This window comes from Lissotriton vulgaris, chromosome 4_1 (genome assembly GCF_964263255.1).
Source record: "Lissotriton vulgaris chromosome 4_1, aLisVul1.2, whole genome shotgun sequence".
Classification (NCBI taxonomy): domain Eukaryota; kingdom Metazoa; phylum Chordata; class Amphibia; order Caudata; family Salamandridae; genus Lissotriton; species Lissotriton vulgaris.
In genome coordinates, this window is record NC_141691.1 from 1573698764 (window position 1) to 1573716883 (window position 18120).

The window sequence follows — 18120 nt, forward strand, 5'->3', positions numbered from 1 at the left end:
ACAAACAATTACCACACTGTATAAAATAAATATGAGACTCAGCAATATTCTCTTCGCAAATCTTCTCCCATTCACACATTTATGAATATGGGACTAACTCAGAAGAAATGTGTCTGGTATGTATGTCACAACGATTGATTACCTTTTCTGTACAACTACAGCAGCTGTACTCAGATTGTGTTGGCAAGGAAAATTTTCAGTTCAATTGACTAATATAGATTGTTCTGGCCTTACGACTTTTCATAATAAAGGACTAGGGGAGGTGGAATTAAAATACAGCTATTTTATGATGTTACAAGAATGGCACTAGACGCTATATAAATTCAAGTCTTCCAATCTTAGCGCCAATTGCTGTTGTTGGAGATGTCACCTGATTGTGTGTAATATAGGAAATTTACTTTGCCACTGGCATGCACTAATGTCTTACTGATTATAGATATGGTCCACAACAAGACAGTCTGTGGGTTTCATTTCTAGATCAGGGTCTCCTTGATAATTTTGCAGTTTATCCTTAATGCCTGGTGTGATAACCCATAGGATGAGGTGGTTACTACAGCATTGGGTTTTGCAAAACCTTGCATTTTGAAACTTTGAAAACTCTATTAGTGCCAACATATTTAGACTGGTTTAAAGAAATGCTGGTTACTGCTGAAACTGAACGTTGTACTTAAAACATAAACTAAATGGACATTCTTTGTTATAGTTTGGAGAGACTTTCTCAAAGATTCACCCCAATAGATCCGATGACTAACACAACTATGCACACTCCAGCTTGATATATCGAAAACTCCCAATAATATGGAATAAATGTATGATTTCTTTTTTCCAATCCCCAAGCTCGATGGTTCATAGTAGATCAGTAGAGGTCACCGGGTACTGATCAAAACAACTGGTGGCATTTCAGAATCCCCCTAACCCGCATTAGGGTCTTTGTTATCTAGCAAAATATATTATCCTTCTTGCATTTGATCCACCTGCCTAATGTTTTCTACTTAAATAACTATTCCTTATGGTATATGTATCTGATACTAATGGGGAAAATGACGTATTATATTATTATTATGTTTGAAACATGTGCCCCCTTTGGAGGATGGAAGAGCGATGGAGCGGGTACTTGGTTTTTAAGAGCATTGAATGGAAAATATGAAGGGGCCAAATTTTTCTGATGATCTGTTAAGAAACCAATGTTGAGTGATGTAGCTACATGGGACGTCCATTATTGTCCCTTTTCAAGACCACCACTTTTCTCCTTCCCATCTTTTAAGTCTCACTGCCCAAACCCCAGCTCGTCCTCTGAAGCCTCATTACCCGGAACAGCATTGAAAACCAGGTGCCTAGCCTTGATTTTTGTCGGTGTACAACTGCAGGATGGTCACAAGATCTCCTTGTTTCAAAAGAGTTGGGAATGTGGAGGACAAATATATCTGCTAATTATGTTTTCTTTTGTCAGTCTTGACAACAACAAAAAATATCAGATCGTACATTCTCCAAATTTTGTGTGTGGTTTTGTAAAAAGGGGAGCCTTTTTACAAAACTGTAGATTACGCAATTATTCTGCAAATGGCGAAATCCTGGAGAGTCTGTTTATTTAGGTATAACTATTGCTTGGGAAGGTGTGAACTATCATTCAAGAACTAAAAAGGTTGATAAAGAAAACAACTTGCAACTGTTGAATTTATCATAACCAGTGGAGAGGAGAAGTTATAGAACTTTCTCTTCTGTAAGCCAAATTCCAGCCTTTCAGTGGTCTCTGCTGATCGGTCAGTCTTAACAGCGTAGCCAGGCTTCTTTGATTAGGTGATAAGTAGCATGGCTGGAGGACAGATTATCTGGTGGAGAGTACTCTGAAGCTAAGGGGGATGGGTTCTGCAAAGGGAGCTGGGTAAATCAAACTGAGCTCAAAGAGAGAGCAGAACAGTGAGGAATGGTAGCGGTACCTCCTCCCACATCCTGTGAACCATCCAGATGGCAGGCTTAGAATAGGAATTTGCAGATGTCAGGGAGAGGAGAACTTATGGAAATGAGCCACACTGTGGGTTGGTTTAGCTAGCTCATACTCCTCTGGAGAGAAATCATCCACATTCCATTTTGGAAGTGTAGTGCTTTGTGGCACGAGAAGATGCCACACTTCAAAGGAAGTGGTCATGCTTTTGGGTGGCACCCATCACCTCATTGGACATAGAGGCCCCCTGCTTGTTGCTCCAGAGCACTGAATACATATGTGAGAGCTGCATAGTTTCTCAGATCTGCTGTCTGAAACTATAAGGAAAAGAAGGACTGCCCTGTGTAATCTAGATTTACACCCAAATGCCTGCACTCTGAGAGACTGTGCCTGCTGCACAATCTGGTACTACGGCCTTGGGGACTGTGTTTTGCTTCAAGAAGCATTTAAGGAGTGGACTCCCTGCAAGCTATAGGTGAACAGAACCCACTTGCATCATCTACACTTATAGTTCCCATTCTGGAGTGTGTCGAGTGGACTTTTAGGGATTTGGGCAGGTGCATTGTGGGGATTGTAGTCCAGACATCCCAGAGACCATCTAGGAGATTCCAGACCTCTGGATTTGTGATTTGGACACTTTAAACCTTTAAGGAGACCTTCAGGAAGCACCTATTGACGTTTGGGAGAACTTTAGAGAACTTTTGTGAAATAGCTCCATTAGGTGACCGACCCAACATCGAGAGTGAAGCCAACTTCCTTCAACAGCGACCGGCCCAGGTTTCAGGTTTGTCTAGCTGAAAGCTCCAGACTGCTAGGATTGGCCAGGGCCTTACAGAAAGTCAAGACAGCGAACCCTCTCCAAATCCAGCCTGCTGTGGAAGGTCAATCGACGTCAGTAGAAAAAGCTCCAGAAAAGTTTCTAAGTGTGAAGGTAAATGTTTGAATGGGGCCTCCCGCCTAATGTATCCAACCAGGGCTCCATCGCGGTTGGCCTCAAACTTTGAATTAGTCCTGGTCAAGCATGACCAGATGTCCCAGAGTGGCACTATATGTTTTAAGCACTACAAAGCAGTTAATCTTCAAAAAATCATGTCTCTGGTTCCCTACTTTGGATTTTTGTTGTTTTGGTGTCTATTTGTTCATTAAAATATTGGTGGTGCAGGATTTTTATTGTTATGTTATGTTATGTTATGTTATGTTATGTTATGTTATGTTATGTTATGTTATGTTATGTTATGTTATGTTATGCTATGTTATGTTATGTTATGTTATGTTATGTTATGTTAGGAACACTTATATAGCGCTCGACTCACCCGGAGGCATCTCGGCGCTTACTTAGTGTTTGAGTGGAAGCAGAAGTCAAAGAGAGGAATATATTAATTAGAAGAGCAATGCTTTTAATTGTTTCCTTAAGATGTTATAGGAAGGACATTCTCACAAGGTAAGAGGCAGAGAGTTCCAATAGCGTGGGGCAAGGAATGAAAAGGCCATTCCGCCGGTGCGACTAAAACGTATCCGGGGAACTTTAAAGAGGGCCAGGGAGTTGGATCTAAGGGTCCGATCAGAAACTTGTTTGATAAGCTTTTTGCACAGGTAGTGGGGGCCTTTCCCTCTAAGAGAGTTATAGGTTAGGCAGCAGATCTTAAAATGTGATCGCTTTCTGATAGGGAGCCAATGGAGCTCTCTCAGCAATGGGCCTGACGGAGAGCCAGCCGGGCTATTCAGGATCATTCTTGCTGCCGTATCTTGGATAACCTGTAGTTTGGCAAGCTGTGTTGTTCCGGCTTCGGCTTGTTTGTTGCTTATTTGATGTTCTGTTGGTTTTAAATGCTTTTCATTCCTGTCTCGTAAGTTCGACCTTGCTGCTTGCTGTCAGCTACCAAGGGTTGATCAAGGGGCTAATTTACTGAGTCCTTTACTGGACTGCACACCCTGTTGGTGGACTTATTGCTAGTGGTAGGTGCATACTTACCCCTACCAATAAACCCCTTTCAACATGGGGATAATTTGAAGTGCCGAAATATGTTTCATATTAGGAACATTTTTGCTGAACATTTTCCTGCCCTTCAAATTTCTATCATTTAAAAAAATGTGTTGTATGTTTTGTTTGACATGTAACTGTGCCACATGTGGTGAATGTATGCCCTGTGTCACAAGTACTAATGACACAGGTTCTCAGTCACCCATACACATATATCACATTCATACACACACATCTTCATCCATCCCCCAAAGACCAGACTCTCACTGACGCACATGGTAGCCCTGTCATGGGATCCCTAGACAGAGTATTTTGTTCAAACCATGGTATCTGACTCTATGGACATTTGGCTTAATGTCAATAAAGCGTGAGAGTTTCTGGTAATAATGCATGAGTTGCTTAGCCTTCTGTAGCTTACAATGACTTTCACTGATCAGAAGTAACTCTCACTACAGAAGGTATTGGAGAACCCTGGTTTAGATCATTCAAACTAAGTGAGCTACTGATGCAATAGGCTGACTATATTGATTTCTGCCTATACATAAACAGGCAACTGATATCATCTCACCAATATCAGATACATTCTAATAATGTATGAGCCAAAGTATCAAACATGGCTGCCTCACTAAGAAAGATGAACAGTGCAACTGATTGTTACAGCCAAAATGTTGCCTACTCCAGAAATATTATCAAGGACTAAAGCCTGTACGTGGGATATCTTTTACAAAGACATCACCATTGATTGCAGACTTTGTTTTGTACAATATGCCTTAGTGCAGTGCGAATATACCATGTCTTCCAGAGTCCTGAGGGCGTTTCTAAAAGTATTTTACAGTATAGCATCATTAATACATTCCCACCATACAAAGTGCATTTACCACTAAGGTACATGTTATACTTGATTTAAGAATCAAACAATGTATTAAGTTGTTTCATTATATGTTAGCCCCAAATTACAGTGCAGGTGCAGTCGTTCAGGGTGCAACAAAATTACAATTATCCTTGCCTGGCATCACTGTTCACTTTCATACTTACAATCATCATTTGAATATTTGTGGAATCAATTTGTTCCTGGGCGTTTAAACCTCCAAACCCGCTTTGTTTTGGTCTTTTCAATTAGAAGATACAAGCTCCTCCCCAACAAGACAGTCAGTGTATAATTATGCATCCAATTATCCAGCCACCATAATGATGTCAAATGCGATGCCTAAATCTGATTGGAAATGAATCACAGCAATTCTGTGTTTCTTTTTCAGTAGAAAACATGTCAAATGTGCATGTTTAGAAGCATTAACTTCTTTGCCCTCAATTTGATGTTAAAACAGATCACCAAACTTCCAGTAAAGCACACTGCTGCTGTTGTTCAAATTGGATTCAAAAATCCCTCTCTAAAAAGAGTGCAAACATCCTGGCGAATGCCTAAAAAGATTGACGCTGTCTTTAGGAAGGTAATTACATTTTAAGCGTAAATTGATTTTCCTAAATACCTTCCGTTTAATCCAGAAAATGAATTTCTTGGCAATACAATTGAGAACTATTTGAAATGCATTAACTCTCTAGCAGATGCTTAGAATCAAACAACCTAATAGGCATAAAGTTGTTTTTTTCAAATAATTGCAAAGCTTAGATTTAGGCTTTTGCATCCCGTGCATAGTTAATTACGTAGGCTTTAGTGTTTACATGCAATGAGTGTATCTGCAGCGATAAACTACACAATTTATAATTGATGTAAATGAGTGTTATTATGTCAATTAAGCAGCTGTGTCCTCCCCCTCCTCTGTAAACAGAAGCGAGTGATAAGGCGAGTTTACAGAGATGCACCTTATTTTCCTCAAAAGAGACACGAAAACAAAAATTACCCAGGTAGACCAGGGCGTCCAACTGGTCTTTTGTAAGGTGGATGTTGTAGTCTGGGCCTCTCGTTTGACCTGTTGACTTCAGCAAATGGTCAATTTCGTCACGCACCACTGCAAGCGCTTCCGGGTGCTGCACCAGATAGTACAGGGCCCAGAAGGTAGCCGGGATCGTGTTTCCCACAGAGGCCCACATGAAGGCGAAATGATGTGCTGGGAGAAAATAAGTGAAAAGGAAGATTAATGGCGTTTATTACACTGATTAGATTTGCAGTGTGCTAATTAAAAGATGTTAGGACACGGACCCAGCCAAGGATCAGTGAATGCTAATGAGGACCAATAGGCTTCTGAAGTCTAATTTTCTGCTTAATGAGAATAGTTTAAAAATGTAATGTCGGAGCTGGGGGGAAGGGGGCGAGGATAGATAATAAGGGGAGTAAATGCAGCTCAGTTATAATCTTTCTCATTATCACCATTAAGGATCTTGTTTTACCACCTCAGCAAAAAAAAAAAATCAATTATCATAGAGGGTTGTTTGAGAGTAAAACATTTTAGCATTAGTCAATTAGAAAAGGCATAAAATGCTTCAAGGTCGCCATTTTGCGGTTTTATTTCAAAGGACTATAGTAAATTATTATGCTTTCGACAAGTAACTATCCATAAGTTTCTTACCTGCTTTGTCATAGTCTCGGAGTTGTTCGTATTTGTCAAGAACACTGCTTCTGTATTGGACCACTTCAGACACTGTCAACCTCTTGGACAGTAGATCAGGAAAGAATATGTGTATAAGGGCCTCTCGAGTCTTTTTCGTAGCTCCAAGCAAAGCAATTGGGATGCTTGTGAAAAGATAGGGGAACTTGGCATCAAACTTTGAGAATTTGTCTCTGATTTCACTAATAACTTTGTGGCCATCTGCAGCAGGTTCCTTTCCATACAGTGTCATGAAACTGGCTTCGAACATCACAGAGCAGCAGAACTCGTATAATTTTTCTGTTCGCCAATCTGTTGCCTGTGAGAATTTCCATTTGAACACGTGCTGGAGATTACCCATCATGCTGTCAGTGAGTTCATTCAGTCCTTCACCCTGCAGGATTTTGTAGGCTTTGTGCATATTATCGTGAAGCTGTGGAAACTTTGCTTCGGTTATTTGTGGATAGTCAAAGGTTCGGGAGGCCATTTGACCTGCAAATTCAGTGAAATCGAGCTGCTTGCCATGCTTGGTCACATACTGGTACTGGTTAGGATCCATTATGAAAGTCATGTATCTGCCTGAAAAACAGACATGAGATAAGGCAGGTATAAATATGCGAGGAAAATTATGTCATGGCAAAAAAGACAACTTTTATTTTGTGCCCGAGTCTATTTTTTGTCCTAGTTCGACCCTGGCGATGGAGATAAAGATAGAGCAAATGGAAATAGAAGCAATTGATAGGGAATTTAATAGTCTTACGGAGAGGCAAGCAGGAAGTGAAGGAAAAGGTGCAGTGAAGATGGTAGTGTAGATGACCCATAAATAGTTGGACGTGACCCAAAAGAGGGTGTTTTTTTTTTTTAATGAGTCAAAATGATTTTAGTGCACCGTCAAAATTCATGGCAGAATGGGAGAAGTGCACAATGGAACGTTTGTACTATGGAATTTAGCGATTTAGATGAAAATATTCTGTCGAAATCCTGATTGGGAAAAGTGAAAGACAAAACTGTAGTTCTGAAATGCTCTATGTGATAAAAATCTAATTTAATAATGAACTAATGAGGGAGGACTTGAACAGACATGTGAGCAAAGCAGAATGTCAATTCTAAGGATTGGGACAAAGCATAGGTAGTCTTCTTTCAGCACCCGGACATAGGAAAGGAAGCTACAGTGCTTTGTACTGTTCTGTATCGGTATGCACATGTTCACTATATTATGATGAGATAGTGCACCAAGAGTGGTCGTTCTTCTCAAATGCTGCAACAGAAAAGACACTTAGAGACGTTGTCCTGTATGATAGTGGAGGAAGAGTACTCTGGCACCCAACACCAGAAAGAATTGTGCTTTTTTGCCTGGTGCATTTTGGCATGCTGTAACTCAGGAAAGATTCAGAGGCAGGAACAAGGGTAGGACGATAGTTGATCGATACCTCAGACAGATTTGTCAATGATGGTTTAATTATTTATACTATCGTCAAATTCACAGAGATCCATGTAGTACATCCAAGAATTAATATACATATTGAGTTTTAGTGAATTACTGAACAGTCCATAAATCCTGACAGTTAAGACAATGAAACAAGAAGCATACTTGTACACTTTGCATCCATTTTGTCATTCAAAGATTTCAATAATAATTTTGTTTGTATGGCGAATGATCAGGGTTCTGCTGACTAATGGGTTAAAACTCTGAAACTTTGTGTGAGACTACAATCTATAAAGAAACAGGATATGCATATGCTGGACCTGGCCTTCTCTGCAGGGTCCCCCAATTTCTTTTGCCTACAATCCTCATTTCTAAACCCCTTTTTGTTGGATTTTAGGACTCTCAGTCCTTTACCACTGCTAACCAGTACTAATGAGCTTGTGCTCCCACCTTTAAACATAGTAAACTTGACTTATAACCAATTGGCACATTTAATTTACTTATACTTCCCCAGTAAAGTGGTACTACAAATAATTACAGGGCCTGTTAATTAAATGCTACTAGTTGGCCTACAGCACTTATTGCGCCACCCACTTGAATACTCCTTTAAAACATGCCTCAGGCTTGTGCACAGTTTTAAACTTCCATTTTTACCTGCCAAATTAAACATTTTGCCATGCCTAAACCTTCCTTTTTAATACACGTGGGTCACCCCTAGGGTAGACCCTACACAGCCCATCTGGCAGGGTGCAGACTATTTAAAAAGTTGGTAATGTGCTTTTAAGTTTGACAAGTCCTGGTAGCGTAAAATTCCTAAATTCATTTTTCACTACTGTAAGGCCCACCTCTCCCATAGGATAACATTGCGTTACCTTATTACATTTAATAAGTGAAAACCTTTGGGTGGGAGCTGAATTGAATGTTATTTGGTGTCTGAAGAATTGTAATCTAAAATCCTCTTTAATGATAATGTCAGATTTTAAGGCACCATTCTGAAAATGCTACTTTAGAAAGTTGACATATTCTTGCCCTAACCATTTGATGCCTTTAGCCTTTTTCTGGATTACCTGAAAATTGTGAGTGGAGCTCTGGGATTTTTAGCATTATACTTACCTTAAAATATTTGAAATTGCAAATCTCTGGTTCTACTGATTAGATTTTTGTCATTTTGGTTTAAAATCATTTATTTCATTTTACTCTATTTTTCTGGTGTGGGATTTTTCTTGTGTTGTGTTTTCACTTTATTGCTGTTTAAATGCTGCATAAATACTACACATATTGCTGTTAAGTTATGCCTGACTGCTTTTGTGACAAGCTACCATAGCTTTAAGCACCAGTTATTTTAGTGACTTTTTGTAGTTCACCCTGACAAGGTTTGTGGCTGGTGCTTGAAAAGTGCTAAGACCTCCATAAACCAAGAACCCAATATCTTACACCACAGCTCAATAAGGGTAAATGACTCACCTTTAAATGACTGTGAAACATCACTGGGAATGCAGTGTATTTAAGAATTGGAGAGCAGCATTCCTAAAGTGATGACTTTCTGAGCAACACAAGTACATAAAATGAGAGTTCAGGCAAGATGGCACAGCCATTGCAGAGTGAAATGCTGACATCATTTGAGATCCACCAGTAGAAAGTTCAAATTGGAGAAAGTCAACTCTGCCTTTTATCCATCCAAGGTCAATAAAATAAATACTATTGCATTGGCTAAAAATAACATGTTATTTAAGGCATTCAGAATGATGACGTGTTTTCTGTGGCTTTTACTTTTATCATTATTATCATTAAATATTTCATCTGACTTTTTAAAGGATATATCAAATGAGAAGATATTTATTCCCAGAGCTGAGTTGTGTATGTCCTGATATGGTCTTTGTGATAGGACAAATCCTCTACCATATGTTTGCTGTCATATTTAAATAGAAGGTTATATGAGAAAGGAATGAAATATAAATTACTCTGGTGCACTTTGTGTAATTTTGGAAATTCCAGGTTATGCTTGTTAAGCAAAATTCCCCAAATGGCACCATTCGGCCATATTGAGTAATTACACCACCGTTTGCAGAACACTTACAGCAGAGGAACACAGGAACAACATGAACAGTAAGAAATTGGGCAGTTTACACAAGGTGACCCCGCACACTTCAAAAATGAGTAATACAATATCAATAACGTTATACATATAGTTGCATTGACTTTCCAATCATTCTCCCAAGAATTCCAAAGTCAGATTTCTTCAGTAAACAGATTCTTTATTCACAAATGATGCTTAAAACCAATAGCCAACGCGTTTCGTCCGTAACCAGACTTCTTCAGGGCTTATTTAGAATTCTCTATATAACACAGCTTCAAAATGGTCTTCAAACTTGAGGTTTGAATATTTTCACAAGTCAATAAGAAATCATAATTCCTGTGTGTATCAAGTTCCCAATTTTCGAAGAAATAAAGCAGTCTCATAAATCATGCGGTCGTCTGGAACCAGACGGCTGCATGATTCACGAGACGCCGACACTCTGTTTACGGCCTTCACTGCTTTATTTCTTCGAAAATGAAGAAATCTGACTTTGGAATTCTTGGGAGAACGATTGGAAAGTCAATGCAACTATATGTATAACGTTATTGATATTGTATTACTCATTGTTGAAGTGTGCGGGGTAACCTTGTGTAATTTGATTTGTAAAACAAGTCTCTTGTTTTCCATTATTGGGAATTAGGGGATTGTGTCCCAGACCTCCTGCACCTACACACACGTACATCATAGGGATTTTGTCACCAGTGCGGTCAAAGTAGCCTTAATCCCCTGTTCTGGCTTGAATTTAGAAATTGGGCAGTTGTTTGCGACGATTGTGCTTTCCGCACAATTGTCTTTAGCAATTCGTCTTTCATCAGAAATTGAAGTGAGGATGCATTTCACCCTAAAACAAAGAACTAAAAGATCGATTTGCATTTTGTGTAATCACATGTAATTTTCCTGAAATTTCAAGTAACTATGTGAAAGTAAATTAAGTAAATCTCGCACACTCCTAGATTATATTATCAAAAAACAGGGTTCATGTTAAAAGTACAGAGACAAAAAGTCAGCGGCAGCTCCTCCGTTAAGGCGGAGGAGCATCGCCCCACTGTCCTCTGCAGTGAAGAAAGGAAAACTAAAATGATAATAAAACAGGTTATCATTTTATTTTTCCTTGCAATGCTGAGTCAAGTCCAAGTCTAGGGCGGGGTGGGGCCGGGCAATACTCATTAACAGCAGCAGGGACGAGGAGCGGTGGCAACTCTGGAAATACGCATGTCGGTTTGGCCAGCCATCTTAGGACAGCCAAACCATTATGCACATTTATATCTCTCCGCCCAAGCTGAGTTGTACAGCTTGGTGGAGAAAGGCACAGGCTCCAAGGCCCCTACTGAGCAGCTAATCAGGCCACTCAGACAAATCTGGTGCTGCTCTCATGCTGGTTATTACCAGTATGAGAGCAGCATCTGGATTGGTGTAGGAAGTCTGCGTTTCCCTAGATGCAAAGGGACCAAAAACATAGATGCCCAGATATGTATCACAAAACAATCAGGTTTTTCAAGGGAATCACCTGCATTTTTGATTACAGGCTCAGCAGCCATCTAGAGAAACCTACCAAAGCCACACATTTCAGAAAACTAGAAACCCTGGAGTCCAGGGAGGTATGGGTTGTGTGGATCCCCCAAGGTTTTCCCACCCAAAATCCACTGCAAACCTCAAATTTAGCTGACAAAAATCAAATTTTTCTCACATTTCTGTGTGAGAAAGTTGTGGGATCACTGGCTGATTTCACACCACCTAGCGTGGGTAGGCCAAGTACCAGCAGCAGACAAGGGCCCAAAACCTATTTTGGAGACATCAAAATTACCTATCACAAAATGACCTGATTTTGCAAGGGGGGTCACCTGGGTTTTTGGCCCCTGGCTTGGCGGCCATCTAGGGAAACCTACCAAACCCATATATTTCTGTAAACTAGACACCAAGCGGAGTCCAGGGAGTTATGGCTTGCGTGGATCCAGCACGATTCCTACCCAAAATCCCCTGCAAACCTCAAATTTAGCTGAAAAAATCGATTTTTTTCTCAAAATTCTGTATGGAAAAGTTGTGGGATCACTGAGCTGGAACAAATGTCCTACTACCCAACGTTCCCCCAGGTCTCCAGATAAAAATGGTACCTCACTCACGTGGGTGGGTCAAGTATCCATGAAAGGCAAGGGCCCAAAATGTATTGAGGCAACATCAAAATTACCTATCACAAAACAACCTGGTTTTGCACGGGGTCTCACCTGGGTTTTTCGCCCGGGTTTGGTGACCATCTAGGGAAACCTACCAAACCCACATATTTCTAAAAACTAGGCACCCGGGGAGTCCAGAGAGGTACAGCTTGCTTGGACCCACCAACGTTTTCCTACCCAGAATCCCTTGCAAACCTCAAATTTAGCTGAAAAGAAATTCTATGTGGGAAAATTGTGGATCACTGGGCTGACACAAATTTCCTACCACTCAGCGTTCCCCCAAGTCTCCCGAAAAAAATGGTACTTCACTCATGTGGGTGGCCCAAGTACCCACGACAGGCAAGGGAACTTGGCCTACCCACACAAGTGAGGTACCATTTTTATCGGGAGACTTTGGAGAATGCTGGGTGGGTGGAATTTTATAGATCCACACAGATTCCAGAACTTTTCATCACAGAAATGTTAGGGAAATTTGTATGTGTTTTTTTTTATTTTACAAAGTTTGAGGTTTGCAAGGGATTCTGGGTACCAGAACTTGGTTAGAGCGACACAAATCACCCCCTCCTGGATTCCTCTGGGTGTCTAGTTTTAAAAAAATGTATAGGTTTTGTAGGTTTCCCATGGTGCCGGCAGAGTTAATGTTCAAAATCCACAGCTAAGCACTTTGCAAAAAAAGGCCGATTTTCACTGTAGAAATGTGGTGTGTCCACATTGCGTTTTGGGCTGTTTCCTGTGGCGGGGACTAGGCCTACCCACAGAAGTGAAATACCATTTTTATCCAAAGACTTTGGGGAATACAAGGGTGTCTGGAATTTTGTGGATTCATGCAGATTCCAGAACTTTCCATCACAGGAAAATGTTTTTTTTTTAAAGTTTGAGGTTTGCAAGGGATTCTGGGTAACAGAGCCTGGTGAGAGCCAGACAAGTCATTCATACTCAATTACCCCTGGTGTCTAGCTTTAAAAAATATATAGATTTGCTAGGTTTGCATAGTTGCCGGTAGAGCTAGGGTTCAAAATCTACAGCTAGGCACTTTGCAAAAAAAGGGTCAGTTTTCACTGTAAAACTGTGGTGTGTCCACATTGTATTTTGGGCTGTTTCCTGTTGCGGGCACTAGACCTACCTACACAAGAGAGGTACCATTTTTATCGGATGACTTTGGGGAATGGGGGGTGGGAGGAATTTTGTGGATCTACACATATTCCAGAACTTTCCATCACAGAAATATGAGGAAAATTTGTTTTTTATACAAAGTTTGAGGTTTGCAAGGGATTCTGGATAACAGAGCCTGGTGAGGGCCACTCAAGTCACCCTAGCCTAGATTGCTCTGAGTGTCAATTTTTAAAAATGTATAGGTTTGCTTGGTTTACCTAGGTGCCTGCTGAGCTAGGGTTCAAAATCCCCAGCTAGGCACTTTGCAAAAATGGGTCTGTTTTCACAATGAGGTCTAGCAGCCAAGGGGTTAATATGAACTAATGCTATTTGTGTGAAACTGTGGCATGCACACTTCCACTGTAATGTTTCTGCTCTGGTCTCTCAGATATATTGTGCAAGATATTGGAGTCACTTAAATTGGTTTGAACTGCACAATAAATCATAACAACGCACCACTGGATCGAATCTTGGCACTAGAGGATCGATGCTGTGATTCATGCAAACCACTAACCAATTAGGGCCCGATGTAGGTCGCCCAATACCGGTCGGTAACGGCAGAAAATCGGTAATTTCGGCCGTTAACAACCGGTATCTGGAAAATTAGATGTAGGTGTCAAAAATTTACCGAATCGGGAAATATGAATCGGTAAAAATCCGAATCTGTATTTACCGATTCCATATTTACCGAATCGGAATTTACCGATTCCGCATTTACCGATTACTTATTTACCGAATCGGTAATTAAGAAACGGTAAAAAAGGCCCATCGAGATGTAGGAAAGCCCAAAAATACTGAATTTCATGAAATTCGGTATTTAAGAGTCGGTATTTACCATGGACTGAAAGCAGGTGGTAACCAGGTGCAGGCTATAAAAAAGGGCCCAAAATGCAACAGTGTTGCAAGAATGGCGGCATTCTATGTGATTGCGAGGCGACAAAGGCTACAGGCAGCAGGAGTGAGGGTCTAGCAAAGGGAGGAGAAGGTCTACAGACAGAGAATCACCATTTTCCAACTGACTGAGCCTGAGATACTGCAGAGGTACAGGCTACACCCCAGAACCATCCTGGACTTAATTAGGGACCTCCACCTATACCTGGATCACCCAACACCCAGGGCCCACGCCATCCCACCCCATGTGCAGGTGCTGTATAGCCTACACCCGCTTGCCTCTGGGAGCTACCAGAGTGTGATTGCTGCAGTTGGTGGTGTATCCCAGAGCTGCCTGTCCCGTTACTTCTGGAAGTTCCTGGATGCCATGACGCAGAGAATGGAACATTACATACGGTTCCCTGACACACCTGCGGAACTTGCAAAAACTAAAACTGACTTCTATGGACTGGCACACTTCCCACATGTGATAGGCTGCATATATGGCACCCACATTCCACTATGCCCACCTGCAGCCACTAAACAAATCTACAGAAATCGGAAGTCGACACACTCCATCAATGTGCAGGTGATATGCAATGCTGCCAACATCATCACTGACATAGTGGCCTAATATCCAGGGAGCACGCATGACTCCTACATATTCCAGAACAGCGGAATATACACACGTCTTGATGCTGAAGATTTTGGTGACGGATATCTGCTAGGTAAATAAGTGTAACACACCCTGATATGAATGGCAGATGTATGTGTCATGTGTATGCAACTCATGGACCTCTCATTCTCTCCTAGGCGATAGTGCATATGCCCTGCGTTCCTTTGTGCTCACACCATACCTCAATCCAACTAACAGAGCCGAAAGGCGTTACAATGTGGCACACAGGTGAACTCGCAACGTAGTGGAGCGCACATTTGGACTCCTCAAGAGCAGGTTCCGCTGCCTCCACAAGAGTGGAGGAGCATGACAGCACACCCCCATCATGTGTTGGAAGATTATAGTGACCTGTGCCATCTTGCACAATCTTGCCACCAAAGAAGGCACAGAGGTGGAGGTGACATCACGAGGACATTGATGATGACCAAGAACATGTAGACCCCCAAGCAGCAGGAGCAGCAGCGACAGATGGAAGATTGAGACGGACAGAGATTACACGTGGATATTTCTAGGTAATGTATGACACACAAACAGGAATGTTGTTTGACAATTGTAGTTTAATATTCACTACATCTGAGACATAATAGGAAAGCCATTGTCCTTAAATGTCCATCTGCACAACTGGGTGTGCTCAGTTGCCATGACTGTGAGCAGTCCTGTGCATTCCTGGCAATGTTCAATGCTTACGGCCACACACTACATTCCGGGATAGACATGACAGGGATTCCGAATCTTGTCTGGGGCCTGACTCAGCATTGCTGCGCCTGCCGCTCCTGCGCACCTCTGGTACAGGTGTGCTGGAGCCACTCCTGCTGGTAGACCCCTCTGTCTCCTCCACACCTGTGTCACCAGCATTGGCTGTTTGAGTTGTGAGCATCTGCTCCATCGCAGAGGTCACTCTTCCCATGCCCCTTGTCAAGTCTGTGCAGCATTGCACAATTGCATCCTACATGGAAATTGGGATGTGGCTTTAGCAAATCTGTTTAGTGCCTTGGACTGCTGCCGCATATACTGCCGCTCCCTGCGATGCTCAAGTTGACCCCTGTCCAACTTATTTGACAGTACACCCAAGTAGGTCGAGATATCCGACATCCCCTTGGTAATTGCCTCCCAACTACAGGCAATGTGGCCTATTCCCTTGTCAATGTTGGTCATTTTGTTGTTCATGCTGCGCACCTGCCTATGCACGGCCATCAGTGCCTTGGCCTGCACGTGCTGTACTTTGAGCATTGTGGCCTCCAGGCCACAGAATACACTCCCACCTTCCTGCCCATCGCCAGCCTCACGTGCCCTCCTGCTAAGGACACTGGTGCGCGCAGCGCCAGCAGTGATCTGTGATCTGGCCTTGTCAGCCACAGTTGCAAATGTCTGATCTGCAACATCATCCTCCTCCTCATCAGAGGTCTGCAGGATCCTCTGAGGGGGCACATCTGCCCTACTTATCCTTCCCTGCATGTTCGACCTGGAAGTTGGTTTGGGTGTAAGTGGTGTGCTTTCCACCTCAGGAGAGCCAAACAATAGAGGTGATAGTGGGACAGGTGTAGAGGCTCGCTCTGGTGTTGAGGCTTCCTTGGTTGTGTTGTTGCCTCCTTCTACAGCGCTATGACCTGTGCTTTGTTTCTCCTTCTCTCTTCTCTTAGTTGGTGGTGCCCTCTCCCCCTTGGTGGTGCTGAACTGCGTGAGGACTCTCCTGTGGAATGAAATTGACATAGGGTCAATGTTGTTGTTCACCTGTGTCTACTTCTTAAATAAATACTTTACACACCTTTGCCCAGTGTACATTGTGTTTGGAGATGTGTGTGGCATGCCTTGCTGAGTCTTGTGGTGTATGCATTGCATGTATGTACTCATGACTACGTCTCCCATGATGCATTGCTGGCCCCGAGTATGAGCTGTTCTGCAGTGTCATGACTCTATACAGTGGGGTACGGGTTCAGGGTAGTGGTTCTGGATTTGGGTACATGCATCTTAACTTGTTTCTTTGATGCTCTGATTGTACTGTCCGGGTCTCCAATCCCATGGATGCATTCTGGCTCCAGGGTTGTTTCTACAAGCTCCTCCATCTCAGAAACTTTTGGTGCTTTGCTCCTACCACCTCCTATCACTCCAGCATCCTTTTTTTGGGCAGCAATCTTCTTTTTGGTTATGATGCGCAGGTCACACCATAGCTTTTAAATGTCCTCGATCTCCCGGTGCGTCACACCAATGGCATTTACTTTGCCCTGTATGCCAAGCCATATGTTCCTCTCCACAGACTCTGCAACATGCAGAGACTGTCTTCCAAATATTTGGTTGTTGTGACTTACAATTTCTTCTACAGCCACCTGCAGTTCTGCTGGGCTGAACTTTATCTTTCTTTTACACTCCCCACCATCCTTTTGCCCTTCCTGGGACTCCATTCTCTAGCACTGCTTGGCTCTGGATGCTCAGCTCCTCTTACCTCAGCTCAATTGTTTGTTCTGTTGCTGTGCACCTGCATGGGTGTGGCCACTACCAGGTACTGGGGAGGGGTGCTTCATTCTGATTGGTTGGATTCTCTGGGCCTTTGTTGTGGGGTGTGTAGGGTGTTCCTGATGTGTTAGCAGGGTCACATGTCGGATTTCAAACTGCCGTTTCGGTATTTTCCGAATCGGTATTTTCCGAATCGGTAAATTCCGAATCGGTAAAATCCGATTCGGTAAAACCCATTCATAGGTATGAATGTGTTTTATCGATTCGGAATATACCGATTCGGAATTTACCGATTCGGAAAATACCGAATTCAGATACCGAGTCATTCCGAATCGGTAAATTTTACCGATTTTTTACCTAGATACCATTTTCCGATTCTGAATTACTGTTTCAGTATGAGTCGGTATTTAAGAATCGGAAAATAGAAATTACCTACATCTGGCCCTCGGTCAGTAACGGGCATGATTTGTAATGCTGTTGACATCTCATATATATATATATTTATCAATCACAGAAATCCAGAAAATGCAGATGGATTTTTAAGTTCGACAATTAGCTCCTTCATTTCAGAGGTCACTACTTTTTAGTCCTCTACTGCCCCTGAAAGTGGGTTACTCCAAGATAAAGGTGAAGTTTGAAATCAAGATAACACCCCAACACCTTTTAGTGTTTCATTACATGCTCTTTTCAGTTCTACTTCACTTTATGATTCTGCTGTTGTACTCACCGAACTTCCCTTTTTCATGCATTGCACAGTATGAATGTTATTTTTAGAAAGCAATTTGTAAAATATTCTGCTCTCAAATACTTCGTAAACATGGTGACATATTC

At 42.0% G+C, this 18120-nt stretch overlaps 1 protein-coding gene across 1 annotated transcript in view; it reads right to left on the bottom strand.

Moving 5' to 3' along the window:
- The window catches only part of CYP7B1 (cytochrome P450 family 7 subfamily B member 1), an 813803-nt gene that overhangs the window by 207868 nt on the left and 587815 nt on the right, over nt 1–18120 (bottom strand). The window contains exons 3-4 of the mRNA XM_086965805.1: nt 6449–7045; nt 5783–5989 (exon numbers count right to left, since the gene is read on the bottom strand). Coding sequence (XP_086821931.1) covers nt 5783–5989; nt 6449–7045 — 804 coding nt within the window. The remainder of the gene's footprint in view (nt 1–5782; nt 5990–6448; nt 7046–18120) is intronic.